Here is a 21,452-nt window from a genome sequence, read left to right as displayed (position 1 = left end):
AAATCTCTTCTTAAAACAGGAATCAGATTGTGACAAGAGTTTCTATATTCTTATAATCACTTTTAAGGACAGAGAAATAAAATGCTCTATGTGAATTTCTTCCTCCAGCTTTTGCTGGATTCACTGAGTTGATTCCTTCTCCTCCACAAAATACTTGGTTGTGGGTGCAAACAACAATGGCAACTAAAGGATAGCCTACTGTAAGAAGCGAGCCTTGCAGATAATGCACCTGCTGAGTCCCCCTGTAGTCACAGTGCAGTTTGTATAGCAAAAGCAATGACTGTAACCTGCAAGAAAAAGGAAGGAGAGGAGGAGGGCATTCTGGACAGCAGTGATTCTAACAGTTTGACGTAGATGAAGCCAGAAAATTAGGACTGAAAATAATCACTGCAATCTACGTGTTGCAGTGGGAAAGGAAGCAGTACTAGTAAACTTGAGCAATGCACCAGCCGCCCAAGACCACAATATTGCGTAAAGAGGTGGTTCAGTAGTTTCCGGAAGAAAAATAAAATAACTTGAGTTCTCGCTTTACTCACCCTGACGAAGCTTGCCGGAAACCAGGCTTCCTTCTCCTCATTTCTGCCCCACCACCAATCCTTGTTGGAAGCCTCAAGGACTTGGATGACGTCCCCAGCTTTGAAGGCCAATTCCTGCTCGTCCATGGTCACGTGATCCCAGAGTGCCTCTGCATAGACCATGCTCCCATCACTTATCAGCTGAAACAGAAACATTTTGTGAAGGGCAAGGATTCGGTAGGGATCGCCAAAGACAAATTTAAGTAACTACGTGTAGATACAAGCAACACCTGCAGCAACAGAGATATCAAGCCACTTTTCTGAAGCTTCTAGGTATTATCCATGGAGACGGTTGCTTTTCAAAATGGTGGAAGATAAACAGTTTGTAATTTGGAAGTTCTCCAAAAAGAAGAAAAGCAGATTATGGGCCCACAGATCTGATTCTTGCACCAAAGTCATTGCCTCATTTACCTCGTTAATGGCTAGCTGCTCCCCTCCGGGCTGCAAGTACCTAGGGCTGGCTTGGCAGAGGTCCTCATAGCTGTAATCCTCCTCGCTACCATTATCATCCACTAAGGCAGAAGATTCAGTACCTCCATCAGTAGCACCTGGCAGGGACAGTGAAATATTGAGAAATTATGTACTGTCAAAGCCCATCTCTGTGACTTTTTAAATAAATAAAAAAATCATACTAATAAAAAGACATGGAGCCTGATTTACAGCTTCTCATATCCACTTGAATAAACCATAAAGTATCATCTGTCTGAAGGGAAATGTTAGAGAAATGTTAGCAGAGAAAAATCTGAACATACGGTAAGAGAAAATCTACGTATTATACAGAGCCAATGAGGCTTGCAGTTGAAAGTCTGGAGTGCTCCTTGTTTAGTGTTCCAGCCAGCCATGCCTTCTGTCATGATACTCCATTCCATTCCATTCCATTCCACTTCCCTCTCTGTTTTCCAGTCCTCTCTCCAAACAGCTGGTCAACATCCCATGGCTACTGGGCATACTTAGTCCTCATTGTGCTATTTCTGAAGCCCCTTCCCCCTGACTTAGGGTCATGTTCCCCCTCAACCTAAATATTTTTGTACTTCTGCAAACCTTGGGAAGCCTGCTAATACCTCTCTCTTTGTGTGTGGGCAGTGCTATTTTACCTATCTGCACTTGAATAATTAGTTCTATGTTACTATTGTAGGACAAGCTGGTGGAATTGCCCCTACCTAAAGTGTGATACAGTCCAGAATTTTACCTGCTCTGTCTACCACGTCATTTTTGTACCACTCAGAAACGGCAACTGGGTTGAATCCCTTTATATCATGCAGACTGACAAATAAAAAAACTCCACCATTTCCCCCTCCTAAACAGAAGTGGGTCTCTGTTTAATTTGTGTATTTAAAGCTTTTGTGGATGACTTTTCTACCCAACACAGCACGGAACATTTAGAATGGGCATCAAATGTAACTGACATCAAATGTAAATAGGCATCAAATGGGCATCAAATGTAAATAGCTCTATGAACTGAAAACAAGAGTTGTTATATTTACCTTTGTTATTCATGAAAACCATTCAAGAAAAGCAATTAAATGTATATGTCTTCCACCTAAAAGCCAACTACAGCTAAAACAATCAGTTATCAAAAGCAGCCATGGCATTATATGAAAAAGCCAAAACTAATGAAACCTCAAAACTAACACCCTTCCAGGGTAATTATTGACAGACACCTGCCCATGCAGGAAGTTGGGAAGATAATATGCTTTGAACCAGACCATTGCCATAGTGCCGTGGTAGAGAAGATAGAACTTGTTTATTTTCATTTATTGTTTTATTTATATCCCACTTCTCCTCCAAGGAGCTTAAGGTGGTGATAACCTGGTTCTCCTCATCCCTATTTTTTCCTCACAACAACATTGTGATGTAGGTTAGGCTGAGAGACTTATAACTGTCCAAGGTCAACCCTGAGCTCCGTGGCTGAATGGGGAATTGAACTCTGTCCTCCCAGGTCCTAGTTCAACACTCTAACCACTACACCACACTTGCTTTTGCGGGACCAACAGAGCTGTACAGAGGTGTAAGCACTGTAAAGGCTTCCAGCTGGGAAAGGGTGATGGTTAACTCAACTGTAGAACTACATAGACGTACCAAGCAGAGATATGGATATGGGTGACAGCAAGTAGCTTAGAGAACTCTACTCCCTTTTCCTCAAGGGATGGAGGAATGTGACTTTTTAAATCACATTATCATACTATATAGGATTTTGGTAATCCCAATAAGAAGAGTTCTTGCCTTCTACTAGCATGCAATTGTGCAAATCCTAGCAGACAACTGTGCAATGAATGAGTACAATCTGACTTGCTAGATCATGGATGGACACAACCTGTAGCACAGGTACAACAAGAAGCACAGGTAGCTGGACTTCAAGGAAAGCTAAGGCCAGGAGCAGAGGGACTGAGAGCCAGGCCTGTATTACCTGCTTTGCTATAACTATATGGTTGCTGGCTCCCAGACTCAATAGTCTAAGACCAGCGTTTACCAAGCAGTGTCCTCCATATGCTTGGACTACAACTTCCATTGTCCCTGACCATTGACTGTTCTGGGGCTAATGGGAGTTGTAGTCCATAACATCTGGAGGTTAGCAAAGGCTGGTGTAGAGGCAAAACCACACCAAACCAAAGAAGAGCTTAGTACTGACTATGTTAGAGTGGCAGTTCTATGGGTATGCCAAAAAGTTGGCCACTAGGTTCTCATGATGACACAGCATTAGAAAAAAGGGTGTTCTATGCACCCATATTATCCACATCCTGGTTTTAGAACTTGAAAAATGTGAACTTTTTTTTTTTTAAGGAAGACCTCTAATTTTTGAAATTAAACAGTGAGCTGATTTACCTTCTAGACCTCATTGCTTAGGAAGGCAAGTCTGTCTATTCTGATCAACACTATTTCTTAATTTCAAACTTTATTTAAAATCTCCAACTATATCATAACAGCATTCCTAAATTTCCCTTTTAGGAAATATTCCCAAAATACAGTATTGCAGACATAAATGAGTTGAACAACTTATACAAGAATGCACATTTTTACACTGGAAAACCACTCTCATAAATATCTATGAAGAACACACAGCCTAAGGCTGAATTTGGAAAGCTTCATCCCCCACTTTCTTTTTTAAAGCCACAGTAAATTGTGAATACTTATATGCAGATATTTTAAAAGGAAGCACCTATTAAAAACAACCAACAGGGAGTTGAGTCTTCCTTTGCAATATGTAAGCTTGGATTCTGTATAGCTAGTTTATAATCTCTTGTTCTTTGTAGCCATTTCTCTATTGTTTACTGCCTGGAGTAAGCAATGCAGACATGAATGAGCAATTCTTATCTCTCTAATGGAATGTCAAAAATCCAAAAGTCGATGTAGTACTTAATCTTATTCTTCCTGTGCTGGTCCAACTGCTAGTCTTGCTAGTATAAGCATTATTTTATAACCAAGTCAAGCCCCATGATTATAAGAGTTTAAAACATAAAATGCCATAGAAAATAAATGGAGCTTATCTCCTACTCAAACATACCCATCTGAAGGCTCTCCATGCTCCAAAACCGGGCCATTTCCCCTCTGGCTACCATCCTGCCATCCAAAAAAACAAACAAAAACCATACACAATGCACAGCTTGGTTTTTAATATGTAAGGCTTAGTCCTTAAAAAAGCAAAAACACGGAGGACCAGGGAGAGGCTGCAATCGACTGGAAATGCAGAAACAGCTTATTCATCGCTTTCAGCTTCTGTTTCTGCAGTTCAGGACAGAGAGAGAGCTACTTGGAAACTGACAGCTCATTCCCTGTTCAGCGTAGCTGTGAGTTTGTTGGCATCATGGGGTACCCTTAGGGAGGAAGTTATAAAAAAGAGACACCTGCCCCAAGCAGACACACAGCTCTCATGCACATGCTGAATGCACAGCCAGCTCAGGACTTAAGTGCTTATAGTGCAGATTTATTCTTGTTATTCTGAATTAGGCTTCTGCTGTGCATTCAAATATAACCCTCCTGCTGTTTGTTTGTTTGTTTGTTAACTCCAAGGTTCCTTTGCAAATTGCTGGAGTCTTCTCTCTCTCCCCCCCCCCCCCCATGTAAAAATAAATAAAATAAAATGCATCACATGGTGCAAATCGTACAGCCAGAACATTATGTCAGAATGTAAATGGCAAATGCGAAATTCGCAGGTATTCCCTGTAGGTGATTATATGGCACTGTGCTTGCTCTGTGTGCATGCTCTCTCTCAATGCTCCAGAGCCTTTCCTCTTGCTTCCTTGGGATGCCTGACAAGCTGAGTGCTGTGGGTGAAAGATGTCATCAAATCTGCAGTACCAGCTGGCCTGAATATTATCAGCGGACCCCACAGGCCAAACCCTCTCCAGTTTTTTAAGGCCTTTTCTGCTTACTCTCCTGCTCCCTTTTCTGATCCGCTATTTCAATAGTCGAGGTTGCTTCCTTATATCGTGGCCTAAGTACAACAGCTGGGATGCGGGTGGCGCTGTGGGTTAAACCACAGAGCCTAGGGCAGGCATCCCCAAACTGCGGCCCTCCAGATGTTTTGGCCTACAACTCCCATGATCCCTAGCTAACAGGACCAGTGGTCGGGGAAGATGGGAATTGTAGTCCAAAACATCTGGAGGGCCGAAGTTTGGGGATGCCTGGCCTAGGGCTTGCCGATCAGAAGGTCGGCAGTTCGAATCCGCGCGACGGGGTGAGCTCCCGTTGCTCGGTCCCAGCTCCTGCCAACCTAGCAGTTTGAAACACGTCAAAGTGCAAGTAGATAAATAGGTACCGCTCCGGCAGGAAGGTAAACAGCATTTCCGTGCGCTGCTCTGGTTCGCCAGAAGCGGCTTTGTCATGCTGGCCACATGACCTGGAAGCTGTACGCCGGCTCCCTCAGCCAGTAAAGCGAGATGAGCGCCGCAACCGCAGAGTCGGTCATGACTGGACCTAATGGTCAGGGGTCCCTTTACCTTTACCTTTAAGTACAGCAGCTAGACATGTACCAGGGAGAAGGCATCTCCCGAGTAGGTCTCCTGGTTAGTCTCCAGGCAGGTCTAGTCAGAGCCAGGCCCAGGAGCTAGAGCTATAATCCAACATGAGCTAAGACCAGATGCTGCAAGCATAGCTACCCCACAAAAGAGAGAAGCACCAATTGGGAGGCAGCTTTTGTACCAGCAAAGGTCTCTTCCACCCACCCAGATTATAGACAGATTATCTGATAATAGTGTACTCAGGTCATTTTATTTTTATTTATTTAATAAGATTTATATACCACTTTAAAAAAAAACAACCCTATGCTGTTTAGATAAAATAGTATGAAATATTCATTAAAGATAGTGACAAGAACATATATTTAAAAGAGCATATGCATATATATATATAAAACAATCAACACTTTAAAAAAGAAATATACTTAACTAGTGTCATTCAGCCTGTTTAATAAACGGGCGCTAGAACATGCCACTTCGTTGGGGCGCTCCGCTGAGCCCAGCTGGCCAGCGGGTGCCCAGGAGAAGGCCGCGATTCTTCTGAGGACTGCGAGGGAAACGGTAGGCAGAGGGGTGGGGTGGGTGGGGAGAGCACACGTGCAAGTGTGTGTTCCAAGTCTCTGCGTCCAATCCCTGTGTCCGTGGGGCACATGTGCAGTAGCGCAAACCCAGGGACACAGGGAATACTGGACGCAGAGACACTTGCACTTTATTATACTTAATGACATGTCTGAATAGGCTTGCCTAAACCTGTGGTAGTTGTCCAAAACAGTACAATGAAGGCACCTAATAAGCCACACTAAAACAGACAGCTTGATGGAAATGTCAGAAAAAGAACAATTAAACGGGCGCATATAAAGTAGCAGCTAACACAGCATATGATATAGTTGGAGATAAGAAAAATTCAGGAGCTGAATAACAGCATCACAGGAGTTTAAAATGTTGGGCAGAAAGTGTTTGCACCAAAATCACGTAGGTAAGCACCAGGCAAGCTCCCTTAGCAGAGAATCTGAAGGCAAGGCACTATAAGGAAGAGGCTTCTTTCCACCTTGGCTTACTTCAGATAACGTTCATCATTCATCTTGTTAAAAAAAACCCTTCCCCCTTAAATCAGTTGCATAACTGCTTTAGGGTGAGGGGTGGGGGGTAAAGAGAGTTGCATGGCTCCAGGAAGCAACCACAAGAACTGAACTGCTAAATGAGCCTTGCTGGTTCTTCTGAAAGGAGGAGCTGAGGTTTTCTCAGTTCCAGCTTGAGGGGTGCCAAAAGCCTATGAAACCAATTTAAGCCCAGACTACAGCAGGGCAGGTGGGAAACGTGCATATGCTGTGGGCAAGTGGGACTATAACAAAACCACCTCAACCACTTCAACAATGTTACGTCTGCCATACACCAACAAGCACAGGAAGTAATTCTGCATCCTGTTGACTTACATCTTAGCTACAGCGTAGCTGTTCTGTGGCATACGAGAGATGGGGTCCCAGAGAGAGAAATAGGACTCTATACCACCCCCAGAGCTGAAATGTCAGCTTTCACACAGCTGAATGTGGCACATTTCTGTAAAGAGCTGTTCCTCAGCATGGGGAATAGCAACACCAGTGCAACATGCAGGGTCTTGACTTGTATTTTTCCAGTGCTTGTACTGTGCCCATCCGGCATAAAGACCTCAGAATGAAGAAGAGCCACAGTTCGTCCTGTTTCCCAAGAAATCAATGCAATTACAGGCAACCATGATATACCCTCCCCCCAACTTGCCCTTCTGAGCATGCTACAGCAGAGGGCCTTCTCGGTAGTGGTGCCCTCCCATCAGATGTCAAGAAAATAAACAACTATCTGACTTTTAGAAGACATCTGAAGGCAGCCCTGTTTAGGGAAGTTTTTAATGTTTGATCTTTTATTGCTTTTATTATTAATAATAATATTCTGTTGGGAGCCGCCAAGAGTGGCTGGGGAAACCCAGCCAGATGGGTGGGGTATAAATGAATTATTATTATTATTATTATTATTATTATTATTATTACCTGTTTCTGGAGGGACCTTGCTGGGGCAGATATCCTATGCTGGTACAATAAGGTTATAAGAAACAGCCCTTTTAGAGAAATTAATGTATAAATTATGGGTTTCTTGAGGTCTGAGTAAAAAGAAGCAGTTCATCTCAGTGTGGTTTAACTTTACAGTCATACCTCATGTTACGTCTGCTGCAGGTTGCGGACGCACCAAACCCAGAAGTCCCGGGACGGGTTACTTCCAAGTTTGGTGCGTCCGTAACGTGCGCGCATGCGCAGAAGTGCCGCATTGCATCATGCACGTGCGCAGATGCAGCACTTCAGGATGCGGCCTTTTCATGTTGTGAACGGGCCTCTGGAACGGATCCCGTTCGCAACAAAAGGTACCATGTAAACAAGACAGATCATGGTCAAACCCCACCTTCTGCATTTAAATGGATTTCGTTAATACAATAAGACTTGTATATAGTCTTGCTGATCCCTTCCCTAACGCAATAAGGGAACAGTTAAAGCTGACGGTTTTATAATAGTGCACTGGTACACATATAAATTCTCTGTTTATGTAACGGATAATTGTATGATTTATAGATTTGTTCCTACTTTCTCCAACTATTACTGTAGTATTTTCTTAGTCTGTTTTTGTTACAGGCACAGATATGTATAAGTTATGTCTGAGCACATAATCTCTGTAATGTGTTTAAAACAATTTGATGTTTGTGACTATATATTAAAATCCAATAAAAAGCATTTAAAAAGAAGAAGAGTCATAGATCAGTAGTAGAGCATCTGCTTTGCATGCAGAATGTCCCAGGTCCAATCTCCAGGGGGCTGGGAGAGACTCCTGTTTGAAATTCTGGAGAGCTGCTGCCAGTCAGTGCAGACAATACTGAGCTAGATGGACCAGTGGTCTGACTCAGTATAAGGCAGCTTCCTATATTCCTAATATGTGTGGCTTGCCCTTTTTATCTTCCTGCATTTGGGATTGCCTATTAAAAAATAAATACCGGTAATATCTGGTACTGAAAGAACGTTCCACTCATCCATAAAGCGCATTCAACACCAGTCTGACGCGTTTCTATGACTGGCAAAACTCTGGTCTTGTTTCTTTTTCAGAGACAATGGCAGCTTAGTTATGTCGGTCATTTAGCTGAGACATTTCCAGCCTCCACATCCTTACACTATTGACCAGCTCAAAAGAACCAAACCCTGGAGGCCCCTGCTGCACACAAAACAGCACCAAACAGCCACAGAAGTCACGTGGCTTCCTGAAAGCCGCTGGCTGTAACGGAAAGCAAGAAGCCAGGCATTAAATGGAAGCCTCTACCCTTCTTGCTGATAAGAATCTGCATTTCTCTGTCATTTGAAAGTGGCTGCCCAGCCATGAAGATATCTCCATTTGTCCTTCTGTATCAGCAGACATGAGCACAAAGAAAGAGCCCTGCTGGACCGGACTGGGAATTCACCCAGTATCCTGATCCCAACAGTGGCCAGTCAAATGCCTCTAGGAAGCAGGGAAGAGAGGAAACAGCCCTCTTCAAGTTGCTTGCATCCCCAGAATCTGGTATTCAGAGGGATACTGCTACTGAAATATGTTTCACTTAACTATCATGGCTGCTGAGAAGCTTCTCCATGAGTTTGTCTAAAAGCAGCTGTGAGGGAAAGCAGCTACAGACAGCCCCCTCCCATCTTAAGCACAAGCTCGTCTCCCAGCGCCAGTGGGAGCGGGGAGGGGGATGTCTCCAGCGGGGAATCAGGAAGTAGAGGGCATGGCTCAGGTAGGGTAGCAGAGCCAAGACTCCGCTCAGGAGAGGAAGTAGGAAGCAGGGAAAGTGCGACCAGAAGACCGCTCCCGCCAACACCGGAATTGCGCAAAAAGCGGCGGGGGCGGAGATTCAATGTTCCCAGGCTACTTTGTTGGAGGAAAACGCGGGAATCTCCACTCGGAGGTTCTGGCCCAGACTGACAACATGTACATAGTACTGACTCTGCACTGTAAATAGTTTGCACTGAATAAAAGCATGAAAAGGCAACGTCGTGAGGAGTCTTTACTCTAGAGTAGCCGCTACCGCGCCTGTGACAGCAGCCATCCCCAACCCTGTGCCCTCCTGATACTATCAGACTCCGAATATTCATTGGTCCCAACCAGGCAAGGATGATGGGTGATGTGGTACAAAAGCAAGTGGAATACAATACAGTGGTACCTCGGTTTCTGAGTGTCTCGGAAGCCGACATTCTGGTTTTCAAATGCCAAAAACCCGGAAGTAAATGCTTCTGTTTTCGAACATGCCTCGGAAGTTGAACAGCTTCTGCTGCGTCCCCCTCCCCATTTTCTCCATTGACTTTGCAGGCCTCCCTTTGCGCCTCAGTTGTTGAACGTTTTGGAAGTTGAATGGTCTTCCAGAATGGATTACATTCAACAACCGAGGTACCACTGTAAAGTGTACAGTGGTACCTCTACTTACGAATTTAATGCATTCCAAAGTTGAAAAAATTTGTAAGTCGAATCCCATAGGAATGCATTGGGAGAAAAAATTCGTAAGTCGGAGCAACCCTATCTAAAAATTCGTAAGTAGAAAAAAAAACCTATCTAAACAGCATCCAAGATGGCGGATGGAGCTCCATTCGTAAGTAGAAACATTTGTAAGTCGAGTCATTCGTAAGTAGAGGTACCACTGTACTAGGTTAGGAAAGCCATCCTTATCCCAAGAAAGGGCTGGCTTGCTTGATAAACACAGCTGGAGAACAAAAATCCTATCTTATTCAAACATCTGTGAAACTCACCATTGGATGCTCTCATTTGCCGCTTACATCCAACTCTATCCAGACCGATGGGTGTACTTTGAGAAAAGGTAAAGGGGCGGAATCTGGCTGAGACAGCTTTATAAGGAGGAACCTGATGTGCTGGTACCGGAGGGCGTGCAACTGGCTAAAAAAAGAAAGCGAACAAAGAAAGCTTGTTACCAAAGAAATCTACCTGGAAGTCCAACCAAGCTGTGCAGAAAACACTGTTTAGAAATGAAGTAGTTTACATAGGCAAAAGAAAAGTGTTCCCAGCACTATACTGCAGTAAATCAACATTAGCGTTCCATGTAATTGTAAACGTCCATCATTCCTTCTATTTCTGATGTTTGGAGGGGAGTGTTGTTGCTTATGCAAAGCAGTGGCGGAGGCAATCCAGTCAGATGGGTGGGGTAAAAATAAAATTAATATCATCACCATAATCTGTCTCAGCAGGCTTTGGGGAAACCACAAGGTTTGCAGAAGCAATGCCTTCTTCTCAACCCTCCCCCCCAGCAAAAAACAACAACCCATTTTAGGGGAAATAAATCCTAAGGGGGTGGAGAAACAGCCCAATGTGTGCTGTTGTTGGGAAGAACAGTTGTTGGGAAGAACAAAAAACCAGGGGGAAGGCGAATGGAATGGAATGGCGTATTACAGAGGACGGAATGGCTGGCTGACTCAGTTAACTAGCACTCAGAGCTAAGGCATTACAACGGAAAAAGCTCTTTCCCTGGTGACCACCTGCAGGTGATGTTAAAACTTGAACAAGCTGCCTTTAGAGGTTTAGCAAAGTTGGAAGGAAAAAGGTCTCTGGGTTCTTATTATGGGCCCCTCTATCTTCCTCCTTATATAAAAAAGAACTGATTAGGTTTATAGATGCACTTTTAAGTAACACATTTCTTGCAACTGATTCTCTTAAGTGTTTAATGTAAGCACTTTGATTATTTTCTTATATTATAATATAATAAAATATATACTGTTCTTTGCCTTTCCCCCTTACTTGATTGCATTTTCTAAAGTGTTTGCTCCCAGTCACACTTCGCATTAAAAACCTCCAAACTAAACTCTATTTGCTACTCTCTTCTTCACATTTTCACAGCCTTTCAAGCACATAGTCCTTCCCAGAAGGCTATACTAGTTATCAAAACTTAAATGCTGCCTTTCTGGAAACCTTTAGTTGACCCTCTAACACGAAACAAGGATTCTTATAGGACAGAGCATTCCCTGCACCGAATAACCAAGCAAATAAAATATAGATCAACAAGGGCTTTGCTTTGGGTTTTCTGACAGTCTGCTAGAGCTGGAGCTGGTGTGTTTCCTCCTCTGATTTCTCATAAATAAAAATATCATCTTAACAAAAATCTCCCTCAAGCAATTCTTTGATTGCTCTGTTTTATTATTGTTGTTTAAATGCATAGTGATATAGTGATTCATAGAAATCTCTTTCAATTCTCTTATCTAACCGAACAATTCAATTAAAAAAAACAACTAATACCAGTTTTCAGTGGTTCTTACTTTCAAGAAAAAGCTATTTTATTGCTTGTTGAGAATTTGTTTGTACTTAGGATATTAGCAAGTGTTTCACTTCAACTCTTCTTTAAGTACTTAATACATTTGTGCTGAACAAAATCCAAGCCTTGAGAATTGATTCCTGTTCTTAGCATCAGTAATAATAAGAATATACCTACCTTCCAAGTGGTCCAGTACCTTTGAATTTGTCTCCAGAATTTCGGCAAAGTAGAATTTTACAAGAAGAATAAGTTTTAAAATTGCCAGTACAACTGGCAGACTTGCTGAATGCTACCCAATGAGAACAAAATATGGGTGATACTTATATAAAAGGGTTTATCCACACTTACCTTTTGCCCCACTCTTTCCAGGCACGAGGCTCCATGCTTTAATGCTCTGATTTATTTTACCTTGACCAGCAAAAACCTGCTCTTGAAAGCTGATTCGTAGCAAATGTCAATTCGGGTTTACCACGGATTGGCGTTTGCTCCAATTGAGCTTTAAAAGGGGGGGTTGCAGGAAAAGCTCTGGGGTGGGGTGCTCAGATATAGAGCTTTAAATCACAGACCATGCCTGGAAAGAACAGGGAAAGTTAAGTGTGGATATGCCCAGAGTCAGACTCAGAATAGACTACGCTGTCAGGAACAGTAACTCTGGATAGCATCCTATGTGGAGGAGAAATCACAAGTATGAAGAATTTCCCCCTTAAATACACTGCAGAAAATCTGGATTAGGGAGGAAAACAAATATCTCGCCTTGCTGGAAAGCTTATTAAACAAAAAACAAAAAAACAGTGAAACAACATTCCCGGCACATCCATAGTAAGAAGGCTCCATTTCTGGTAACCTTTTCATGACAATCTGGTGATGAGAGTTATTGTAAAGTATGAAGCCAAAGACCCATCACAAGAGAATTAATAAATGCCAAAGTGAAAATTTCTGGATGCCATGCAAAGGCCCTTCCAAAGCAAAACTTTTTTTCATGAAGGAAGAACAAGACAATTTTTTTATTTTTAGAATATTTAAAGGCACATCTGAAGCTCTACGCATTTATAATATGTCTGTTAGAAACCCATTCATTTTCACATAAGAAACAATACAGCTCTCTATCGTGGTTTAAATTAGTGAGATGGCTGTATCTTTGTATGAATGTTTCCTTTTCCCACTGTTAAAGAGCTTCCCAGCAGGAGGCATTATTCTAAAAGGAAATGGAAATGTCTGTATGTCAGAACACTTGAAAAATAAAAATAGGGAACATTCTTTTTAAAGTTTCCAGAATGTTAGAAAATGAAATTTCAGTTAATTCTGTTCAAACTTCATTAATTTACAAATTATACTTTGTATAACTTGAACCAAAGTCAGTACAGCAAAAAAGGCTCCTAGTTAAAGAGTCACAACCCAACTATTTACAGACCATCTTTTAAGAGAAGTATTAAATTCCTAGCTTTAAAAGATGGATCAAAATACACACTTATACTGTGGTAGTGATGGACTATCTATTCATTTCCCAGGAAGAAAGGGCAAATTTAGATGTTGCTTTTTTCCAAGATAGAGGCAGATGTGGGACTTGTGCTTCTGTACAACCTCTAAAAATGTTACAGTATTCAAATTTAGCTAGGTCAATGTCACTTTGATTAGCGTGTAACATTCTTTGCTGGTATGCAGAGATATAATTGCAGCCATATCTGGCGAGAAATAACCTAGGAGCTCATTCATGTCTCAGGCCCAGTTCACACAACCATCTCAGCCTGTGCATGAAAAAGCTAGCCCACACTGAATTCCTGTCGACTTCTGATTGTGCCATGGGATGAACTTTTTGGCATACTTCTGCAAGCTATCCTAAGTGTTGGTTAGTGATAAGAGTTTGAAAAGCTGAATCAGGACAGAGCTAAGCCCACAGTGGTATATGAACACAACTGGACCAGAAGTCAACATGAGTCAAATTTCACATATGTCCTTTCTCCAACATGTCACCTAGTACTAACTCCAGAGACAGGTAGTCATGTTAGCTTGCTGTAGCAAAAATAACAAAGGTATTTAAGGTATTTGGCACCTTGAAGATCAATACATTTATTGTGGCATATGTTTTTATAGAGCCCACTTCATCAGATACATGCATCTTCAGCTGATCGGTCAGGACTCACTAGTGGGTCCTGGCATGATCTAAGGTGGGCTCTACAAATATACCATAACAAAATGAAGAAATGGGTCCCTGGGTACATGCGTGGTGGATCTGGGTCTGTAAATGTGGATTTGGGTCTGTAAATGTTGAAGTCTGCTACATACGGTAATATTCTTAGGATTGTTTTTTAGATTTTACTATTGTGTTGTCTGTCAGTTTGGTTTTTCTTCTGAATGAATAGCAGGAAAATAAATTAATTGGTAGGTTGTTAGTACTCAGGGGTGATATATGCCTGCATGGTTATAGGATCTTTTTATGTATCATTCTGTTCGCAAAAGTTTATACCATAATAAATGTGCTAAGTCTTTAAGGTGCCACAAGCCTTGTAGTCACTAGTCCTAGATACAAGGCACTATCTCTAACAGTCTGGTTTATAGGAGAGTGTCTTAATAACTCTATTGCACATTTCCCTAAGGTTGTTGGGCAAATGCCAGAATTAGTGCCCATAAATATTTCTAAACTAATAAACACTTTCAAAGGCCTAAGAAACACAATTAATACATGTTAATACTGAAATTTATATGCAACAACAACCTGTATTGTTGATTACATAGGTCATATTCAGATATACACAGAGATATAAATATTTCTAAGCCTCAAGTATCAGCATCCAGAAAGGGGGAAAGTTAGTGTACACCACAAAGGAACAATCATCCATTGAGAAGTATTAGTCTGATGTCATGCTTTTTAGAAGAATGATTGTGATTTGGGATAAGCAGAAGGAAGGAAAAGGAGGTGTCCACTAATTTCTAACTTGAAGGCTACAGGCAAGGAAGGAGGAGGAGGATCTTTTGATTGTGCATTTTGTGTCTTACTTGTGTAAGGAGGTCTGTTATTTCTTCTGTTTGGTTCTCATAGAAATTGGCCCCACCAATGACAGAGATGGGTCTTCTTTTACGTGCTCTTTGACTGGCTACCATACAGGTTCCCGGCTCAGCAGAAGGAGATCCGGGCTCAATGTCAGCATCCACACAATCCATTTTCTGAGACTCCATAGCAACGGAATCTTCTGGTATTGAGAAACTCCTAATTGCCAACTGGCCGTAATCTGAGAGGGGCCGAGGGCGGGATCTTTTTCCAGAGCCCCATCTTCTGGGTGTGACCTTTTGAGTGTCTGTTCTTTCTTCATCCTGGTATGGGGCCTTCTTCCAGTGATCATCAGTAACAACCTTATTTAAACGTGAACAGGTCAAATAAACCAAAAGCACTTAAAAGACGTAATAAGCTACCGTATATCCTTCACATGGCACAACACAGCCTTCCCCAATCTGGTGCCCTCCAGACATTTGGAGCTTATTTATTTGTTCAAGTTATTAGCTGCCCTTCATCCCATACAGTGGCTAGAGCGGGCACCCCCAAACTTGGCCCTCCACATGTTTTGGGACTACTACTCCCATCATCCCTAGCTAAAACGACCAATGGTCAGGGATGATGGGAATTGTAGTCCCAAAACATCTGGAGGGCCACGTTTGGGGATGCCAGGGCTAGAGCAATACATATAATGGAACCACATAAACAACAATTGGAAAGTTAAAATCCTACACAAAGAATTGTTCATAAGCGAGAAACATAGGAATCTGCTGTAAACCAACTCAGACCATTGGTCTGTCTGTAGTCCACCAGTTTGCACAAAAGACTAAGCCAAACCATGGTTTATTGCAAATAAACAAATATGGGGCTCCCAGACAGATCACAGTTGCTCTGCTCCTCCTCTGTTGCTTTGCTGCTGTGAGCTAAGCCATTGTTTGGCTTTGTGTTATGCCCCAACTCATCGTTTATCCCACTCTAGACAAACCATGAACTGTTGCCAAGGGAGCATCACCTGTTGGACAGTGCCTTCAGAGAGTTCCGTCTCCTGGGAAAGGGTGGCTGCCTGCATCTCCATAATGGATGCAGTTGCCAGAGGTGCTATCATTGCTTGCAATAGGCAACAAGGTGGAAGTTAACTCACGACTATGATGCTGTGAGCAGAAAGCAAAGGGCTGCTACGTTGCCCTCTAGTCCAGAACTGCAGCAGAGCTGCCCGCAATGAAACCTAAGCACAAGGTTAAATCTTAAACGGTTTGAAGGTGATTTCCTTCAGAGAAAGAGAGATCAGATACAGCTCCCATTGTTTGTTTCCACAATGAAAGTGGGTCAAACATACACATAAAATTCCAATGTAAATGAAGGCGGAGGCATTACTGTCCAGATTGTGACAAAAGAAAGAAGTGCATACATACAAATGAATCTACCAGTAAATTGATAGAAGTAAAAGTGTTGATGCACCCCAGTGTCTGAAGTTACTATTATTTTGCAATTACTATTTAACACTGACATTTGTCACTTTGAAGGGTGCCATTACAGAAAATGAGAAGTAGACTCCCACTCCTTTCAGTTTTGCAGATAATTTACTTCTCCTTCACAGAGCATTAAAACCTTGATCTTCCATAACGTCTTCTAATCTATACTATGGAGCCTTTCTCTTTTTTCTTTTTGTACTAACCACACCAGATCCACTGGATTGCAACCCTCAGTATTACCGTAGTTACAAAATAAATAGTTTTTCATGTTATCCTAAAAGTATAGCAATTAAAAAACAGGAAGCTGCTCCTCTCTCAAGACAGCAATGCTTGCAGCAGTCTATATGGCAGAAGCGGGATGGAGGCCAGGAGAAGACAGCTCTCATCTTCACTATATTGGGCAATGGAATAAAAAACCCTGGTACAAGATATCAGGCAACATTCTGACCCTACAGGCTGGCTGGCCCGGCCCCAAAGTACTATACTTTACTTGGCCATTTCATCAAATCTTTATATGCTTATGAACTATCCATTTCTGCAAGGTGTGACATCTTACAACCTCTGTGATGAACAACAATCTCCCTACTTTGTAGCCCTGATATTGGTATGCTAGAAAGATTTGTTAAATTCTGGCTTAATTCACTTTGTCTTATTTTTGACTTGCAACATGCTGGGATTGGAAGACTGAGTAAACTAGCAGGTTTAAATATATTTGAACCTAAAATGTGGGAGCCCTATCAATGATCCACAGCTCCCATTCTGTGTTGAAATGAGTTTTAAATTAAGATTCTACACAAACCGTAATGGGAAAAGAATTAATTTTGGTCAATCACCTGAGCTTCCTGCACCTCCCCATAGCATCTTATTATGCCATATATTCCATCAACAATATTTTCATGGACTAAATCGGCCTCGCCCAACCTGAGGCTCTCCAAATTTTTCGAACTACAATTTCCATCATCCCTTCCAACTGGCCATGCTGACTGAAGGTGACAGGCATAGTCCAAAAACATCTGGTTAGGAAAGAGTGGCATAAATATTTAGAAGATCAGAAACAAAGTGAAACACTCTGCACTAAACAATACAGTAAACAGTGACAGTGAGTAGCCTCACAGATAGCAACTAAAGGTGTGTTTTTTTAAATCACAACTACCAAAGCTGCAATCATAAGCACACTTACAAAAGAGTAAGCCCTACTGAATACAGTGGGACGTACTTCTGAGTAAACATATGCTATACGCTGCCTAAGCCTGTGCATGTTTACATAGAAGCAAGCCTATGTTCAATACGGTTTACTCTCAGGTAAGTGTGCACAAAACTGCAGGCAAGCATGATTACTCAGACGTAAGTCCTTCATTCCAGAGTGTTAAATCATTCAAGATAGTGAAAAGCTGACTGGTGAATCTCTTGTACCATCTTTATTTCATTTCATAAAGAAGTCACTCAAACTCAAAATTGTTATCATATAAATCCATATTGCTGTCTAAAATCAGAGTAACCTACTGAATTTAAACAGATTTGCACATTGCTTCACACCAGTTAAGGGCTTGCCATTAGAATTATATACCCAGGCAGGAAAATCATATACGAAACAATCAACTTACTTTCTCATTGGACACAGACATAAGAGCCCCCCCGCACACACACTGGGACATCAAAGAGTTGACTAAAGTCATTCTTCTGTCATTCCCATTTAATTTCAGAAATGAGCCGGAAAGACAAGCACAACTCGCAGCATAGCTTAGCCAGGCAAAGTGTTCATTTCCATGACCTTCTACCTTAAAACCAGGGAAAGGACACGTCACATGTCCTCTTTTTGTGTGCTATTTATTATTGCCCTGTCTTAAGCAATAAAACTTGGTGAACAATCAGAAGAGATTATGACCTGCCTACTCTGCCCAAATCACAGAAGTAGAGAACAGCTTGTTTTGAGTTGGCTGCACAGAAATCCAACTTTCTTTGATTTCTGTAGTTTACTTAGAAACATTTGTATATTGCTTAGTGCTGGGACATGGAATCCTGTGCCCTTCAGATATTGTTGGACTACAAGTCCCATTGCCATGCTGGCTGGTGCTGATAGAAACTGTAGCCCAAATCTGGACAGCACAAGGGTTCTGTAACTCAGTGGCTACAAAACTGAGTTAAGAAATAAGGGAACCCCCTGTCTGAATTTTGCCTCTGCCATGAACTCACTAGGTGGTCTCAGGCAAGCCACTCTCAACAGCTGCCAGCCACAATGGTTGTGTTCTACTACCACTGTTGGAGGTGGTATGTCTCTGAATGCCACTCACTGGGAATCACAAGATACTTATTCACGCATGTTGGTTTTTTTCAAAAGAAGAAAGTGTACATTGGCTAGGACTCCATTTGTGCTAAGGCTCCCCTGACAAAAAGGCCTATAAGATACATTTGCCACCAAAGTCCTACAATATAGGAGAGGAATTGTCTGAGAGCATGTGCAAAGTGCATTTCAATCACTACTAAAAGCTTATCCACCTTTCCTCCCAAATTTGCAGCCATAGAAGCAGACTTACAGGGCATACAGCATGACTCTCACACAGACCTGAATTCTACCACCTCTCTTTATAAGAGATTAAAGACCCACTCAACTTTCTTTGCCAGCCAAAATGTAGAATCAGAGAACATGCCACATCTCCTTTCAAGGGGCCCCTCACAAAAGCGCTTCCTCCAGCAGGCAATTTCTTCATTCAGTTCCCCCCCATCCATTTTCTCCATGTCCATTCATAATTTTATAAAATGCTATCATGTCACCCCCTCATTTGCCTTTTCTCTAGAATAAAAAGCTCCAAATGGTGCGACCATTCCTCATCGGGGAGTTGATACGATTCCCTCGATCACTTTGGTTACCATATTCTCAACCTTTTCCCAACTCTACAATAGCTTTATGAAGTGAGCCACCCAGAACCGCACACAGCATTCCAAATGCAGTCACACCACAGATGTTGGTATTTTGATTACTGTTAGTTTTATTTTCAATTCCTTTCCTAACGATCCCTAGCATGGGTTTTGCCTTTCACAGCTGCCACACCCTGGGTTGACAGCTAAAGGGAGTTGGGAGCCCAGCACATCTGGAGGCCACAGGTTAAGATAAGATGTTGGACTACAATTCCCATCACCCTTGACCACGGGTCTCTGCTAGCTAGGAATGATGGGGACCCAAGGTTGAGAAAGACTGTCATGGAGGATAAAGCTACCAGTGGCTACTAGTATACTCCACCTGGCAACAGCATTCTGAGGGTATTGCCACCTGAGATACTTTTACGTGGAGATGCCAGGGATTTAAAAATGGACCTTTTGCATGATCTGAGAGAGTTCTATCTGTGGCAATGCCATTGCCAGTTGCTGCAGGCATTTAGCAGTAAACATGTGTTGAGTCAACCAATCCCGAGTGCTGAACAAGGGAGTGACAGGTATAGATGTGTGATCCAAAGATCCTGCAAAGAGTTAAAAGTTTGAAAGTCCTGAAGAACTGAAAGATAATAGATGTGAAGTGACAGGATGCAGTCTGCCCACAGCTGGCTTTCTAACTTCTCAGAAGTCACTTAAGACCATCACCAAAAAATTGCGCAAGAAAACTTAAAATACCGCTTTCCTTTTAATACCTACCCACAAGAGAGAGAGAAAGGAATACTCAGTGTACATGCAGAGTTCTAATGTGTACCATTCATATGTGTACAAAAGCAAATTGGAAAATGAAACACGTCCCTCAATGCTAGATTGCCTAACCTTTCGCATATACTTCCCTCCATTGTGCAAAAAGAACCGGCAACTTACACAGAGCTTCATTTTAAAAGGAAATTCCTGCTGAAAGGGTCCAAAGGTAGAGAAAAAGAACAGCAAGAGGTAGGATATTTGGAAATGAATTTTTTTTAAATAAAGAAATTAAGATTGAATGTATATGCAATTATGCATAACCTGAAAATAACTCTATAGAACCACAGCCTATGATCAAAGCAAACTGGCTCCCACCCACCTTCCCAGTGCCAAGCTTAGGATATTTTCACACCTGAAGTGAAAGAACAAAATTATCCATGCATCTCCCCAACCCATTGTCCACCTGCTGTAGAGCTAATATACACATAGAAAGAGATGAGAATCAGGTAGCAAGAAAATAGCACTCTCCCTATGGAGCCAAAGTCTGCTCCACCTGCTTGAGATTTTATATAACTGCCAAAATTCTGCTTGCCTAAGTAACTAGGAAGAACAAATCAATGAACACTTGCTTAATTCCAGTTATGCACTACCTGCTATGATGAAACAGAATACCATTGCTAATTCTGTGCCTGTAGCTGGTCAAGACAAGAACAATGTTTTGCAGGTATAGCCTACCCTGACATACATCAAAGATATTATTTCTAAGATACAGACCCATCATCCTTATCTTAAGCAATTCAACCCCACCAGGACCCTTAAATCTTATTAGGGAAAATAGTCAACTGACATCTTGTGGCCATTACCTTGACAAGTTTTTGTGGCCAAATCCACTCGGCTCCAACTTCTGCCTCCAAACTATTAATGCTAAATTCTTGCTGCTGGTATTGAGCGGAATTAAAAGTGTTTCATTGTTATACACCAGGACGTAAGTGGCCTCTTCTCCATCTGACTGCGTCTAGGTGGTCATCAGAGTCCTTTAGGTGATTTTCTTCTTAAAGCCAGGATCACATCCACCAGCGTCTTTCACGGCACAGCAATGTGTCAACATATTCTGCATTCTTAGAAAAGGCTAAGTCCCAGGCTAGGTCCAAATTACCTGCACATGGCCTCTATAGGCTCTTCCAAAACAGGACTTTTATGCTTTGGGATACTAGCTGCAGGTGGGGAAGAGCTCAGGTCCTGCTTGTGGGCTTCCCACAAGCATCTGGTTGGCCACTGTGGGAACAGAGTGCTGGACTAGATGGGTCTTTGGTCTTTTCCAATTTCAGGGCTCTGCTCTTCTTATGACTTCCCATATCATCATCTCCCTTTATTGGCTACTTCTCTGGGTTCTCCTGCTCAAATTAGCTTGTCACTGACCACTTCCCTTTTCAGCTCGCACTCAATCCAGTTCCCATGCCCATTTCGTTGTCGTTTCTTGGTTGACAGCTGTGCCAAGGAATGCAAAGTTCTTAACATCCAAGCTGGCAAAGGCAGTTTGTGAGAAAA

At 42.2% G+C, this 21,452-nt stretch overlaps 1 protein-coding gene across 5 annotated transcripts in view; it reads right to left on the bottom strand.

Annotated features, from left to right (window-relative positions):
* SPATA13 (spermatogenesis associated 13) overlaps positions 1 to 21,452 on the bottom strand; it is a 77,407-nt gene that overhangs the window by 13,719 nt on the left and 42,236 nt on the right. For 2 of the 5 annotated variants that reach the window (XM_035114273.2, XM_035114275.2), the window contains exons 3-6: positions 14,823 to 15,176; positions 10,318 to 10,462; positions 987 to 1,123; positions 537 to 716 (exon numbers count right to left, since the gene is read on the bottom strand). In XM_035114273.2, coding sequence (XP_034970164.2) covers positions 537 to 716; positions 987 to 1,123; positions 10,318 to 10,462; positions 14,823 to 15,176 — 816 coding nt within the window. Of the gene's footprint in view, positions 1 to 536; positions 717 to 986; positions 1,124 to 4,077; positions 5,883 to 10,317; positions 10,463 to 14,822; positions 15,177 to 21,452 lie in introns of those variants that run through there. The other 3 variants (XM_035114281.2, XM_035114278.2, XM_035114282.2) reach the window with 2 other exon arrangements.

This window comes from Zootoca vivipara, chromosome 4 (assembly GCF_963506605.1).
Source record: "Zootoca vivipara chromosome 4, rZooViv1.1, whole genome shotgun sequence".
Lineage (NCBI taxonomy): Eukaryota > Metazoa > Chordata > Lepidosauria > Squamata > Lacertidae > Zootoca > Zootoca vivipara.
The sequence above is the reverse complement of the archived record's forward strand: the minus strand, read 5'-3'. Positions and strand labels throughout refer to the sequence as shown.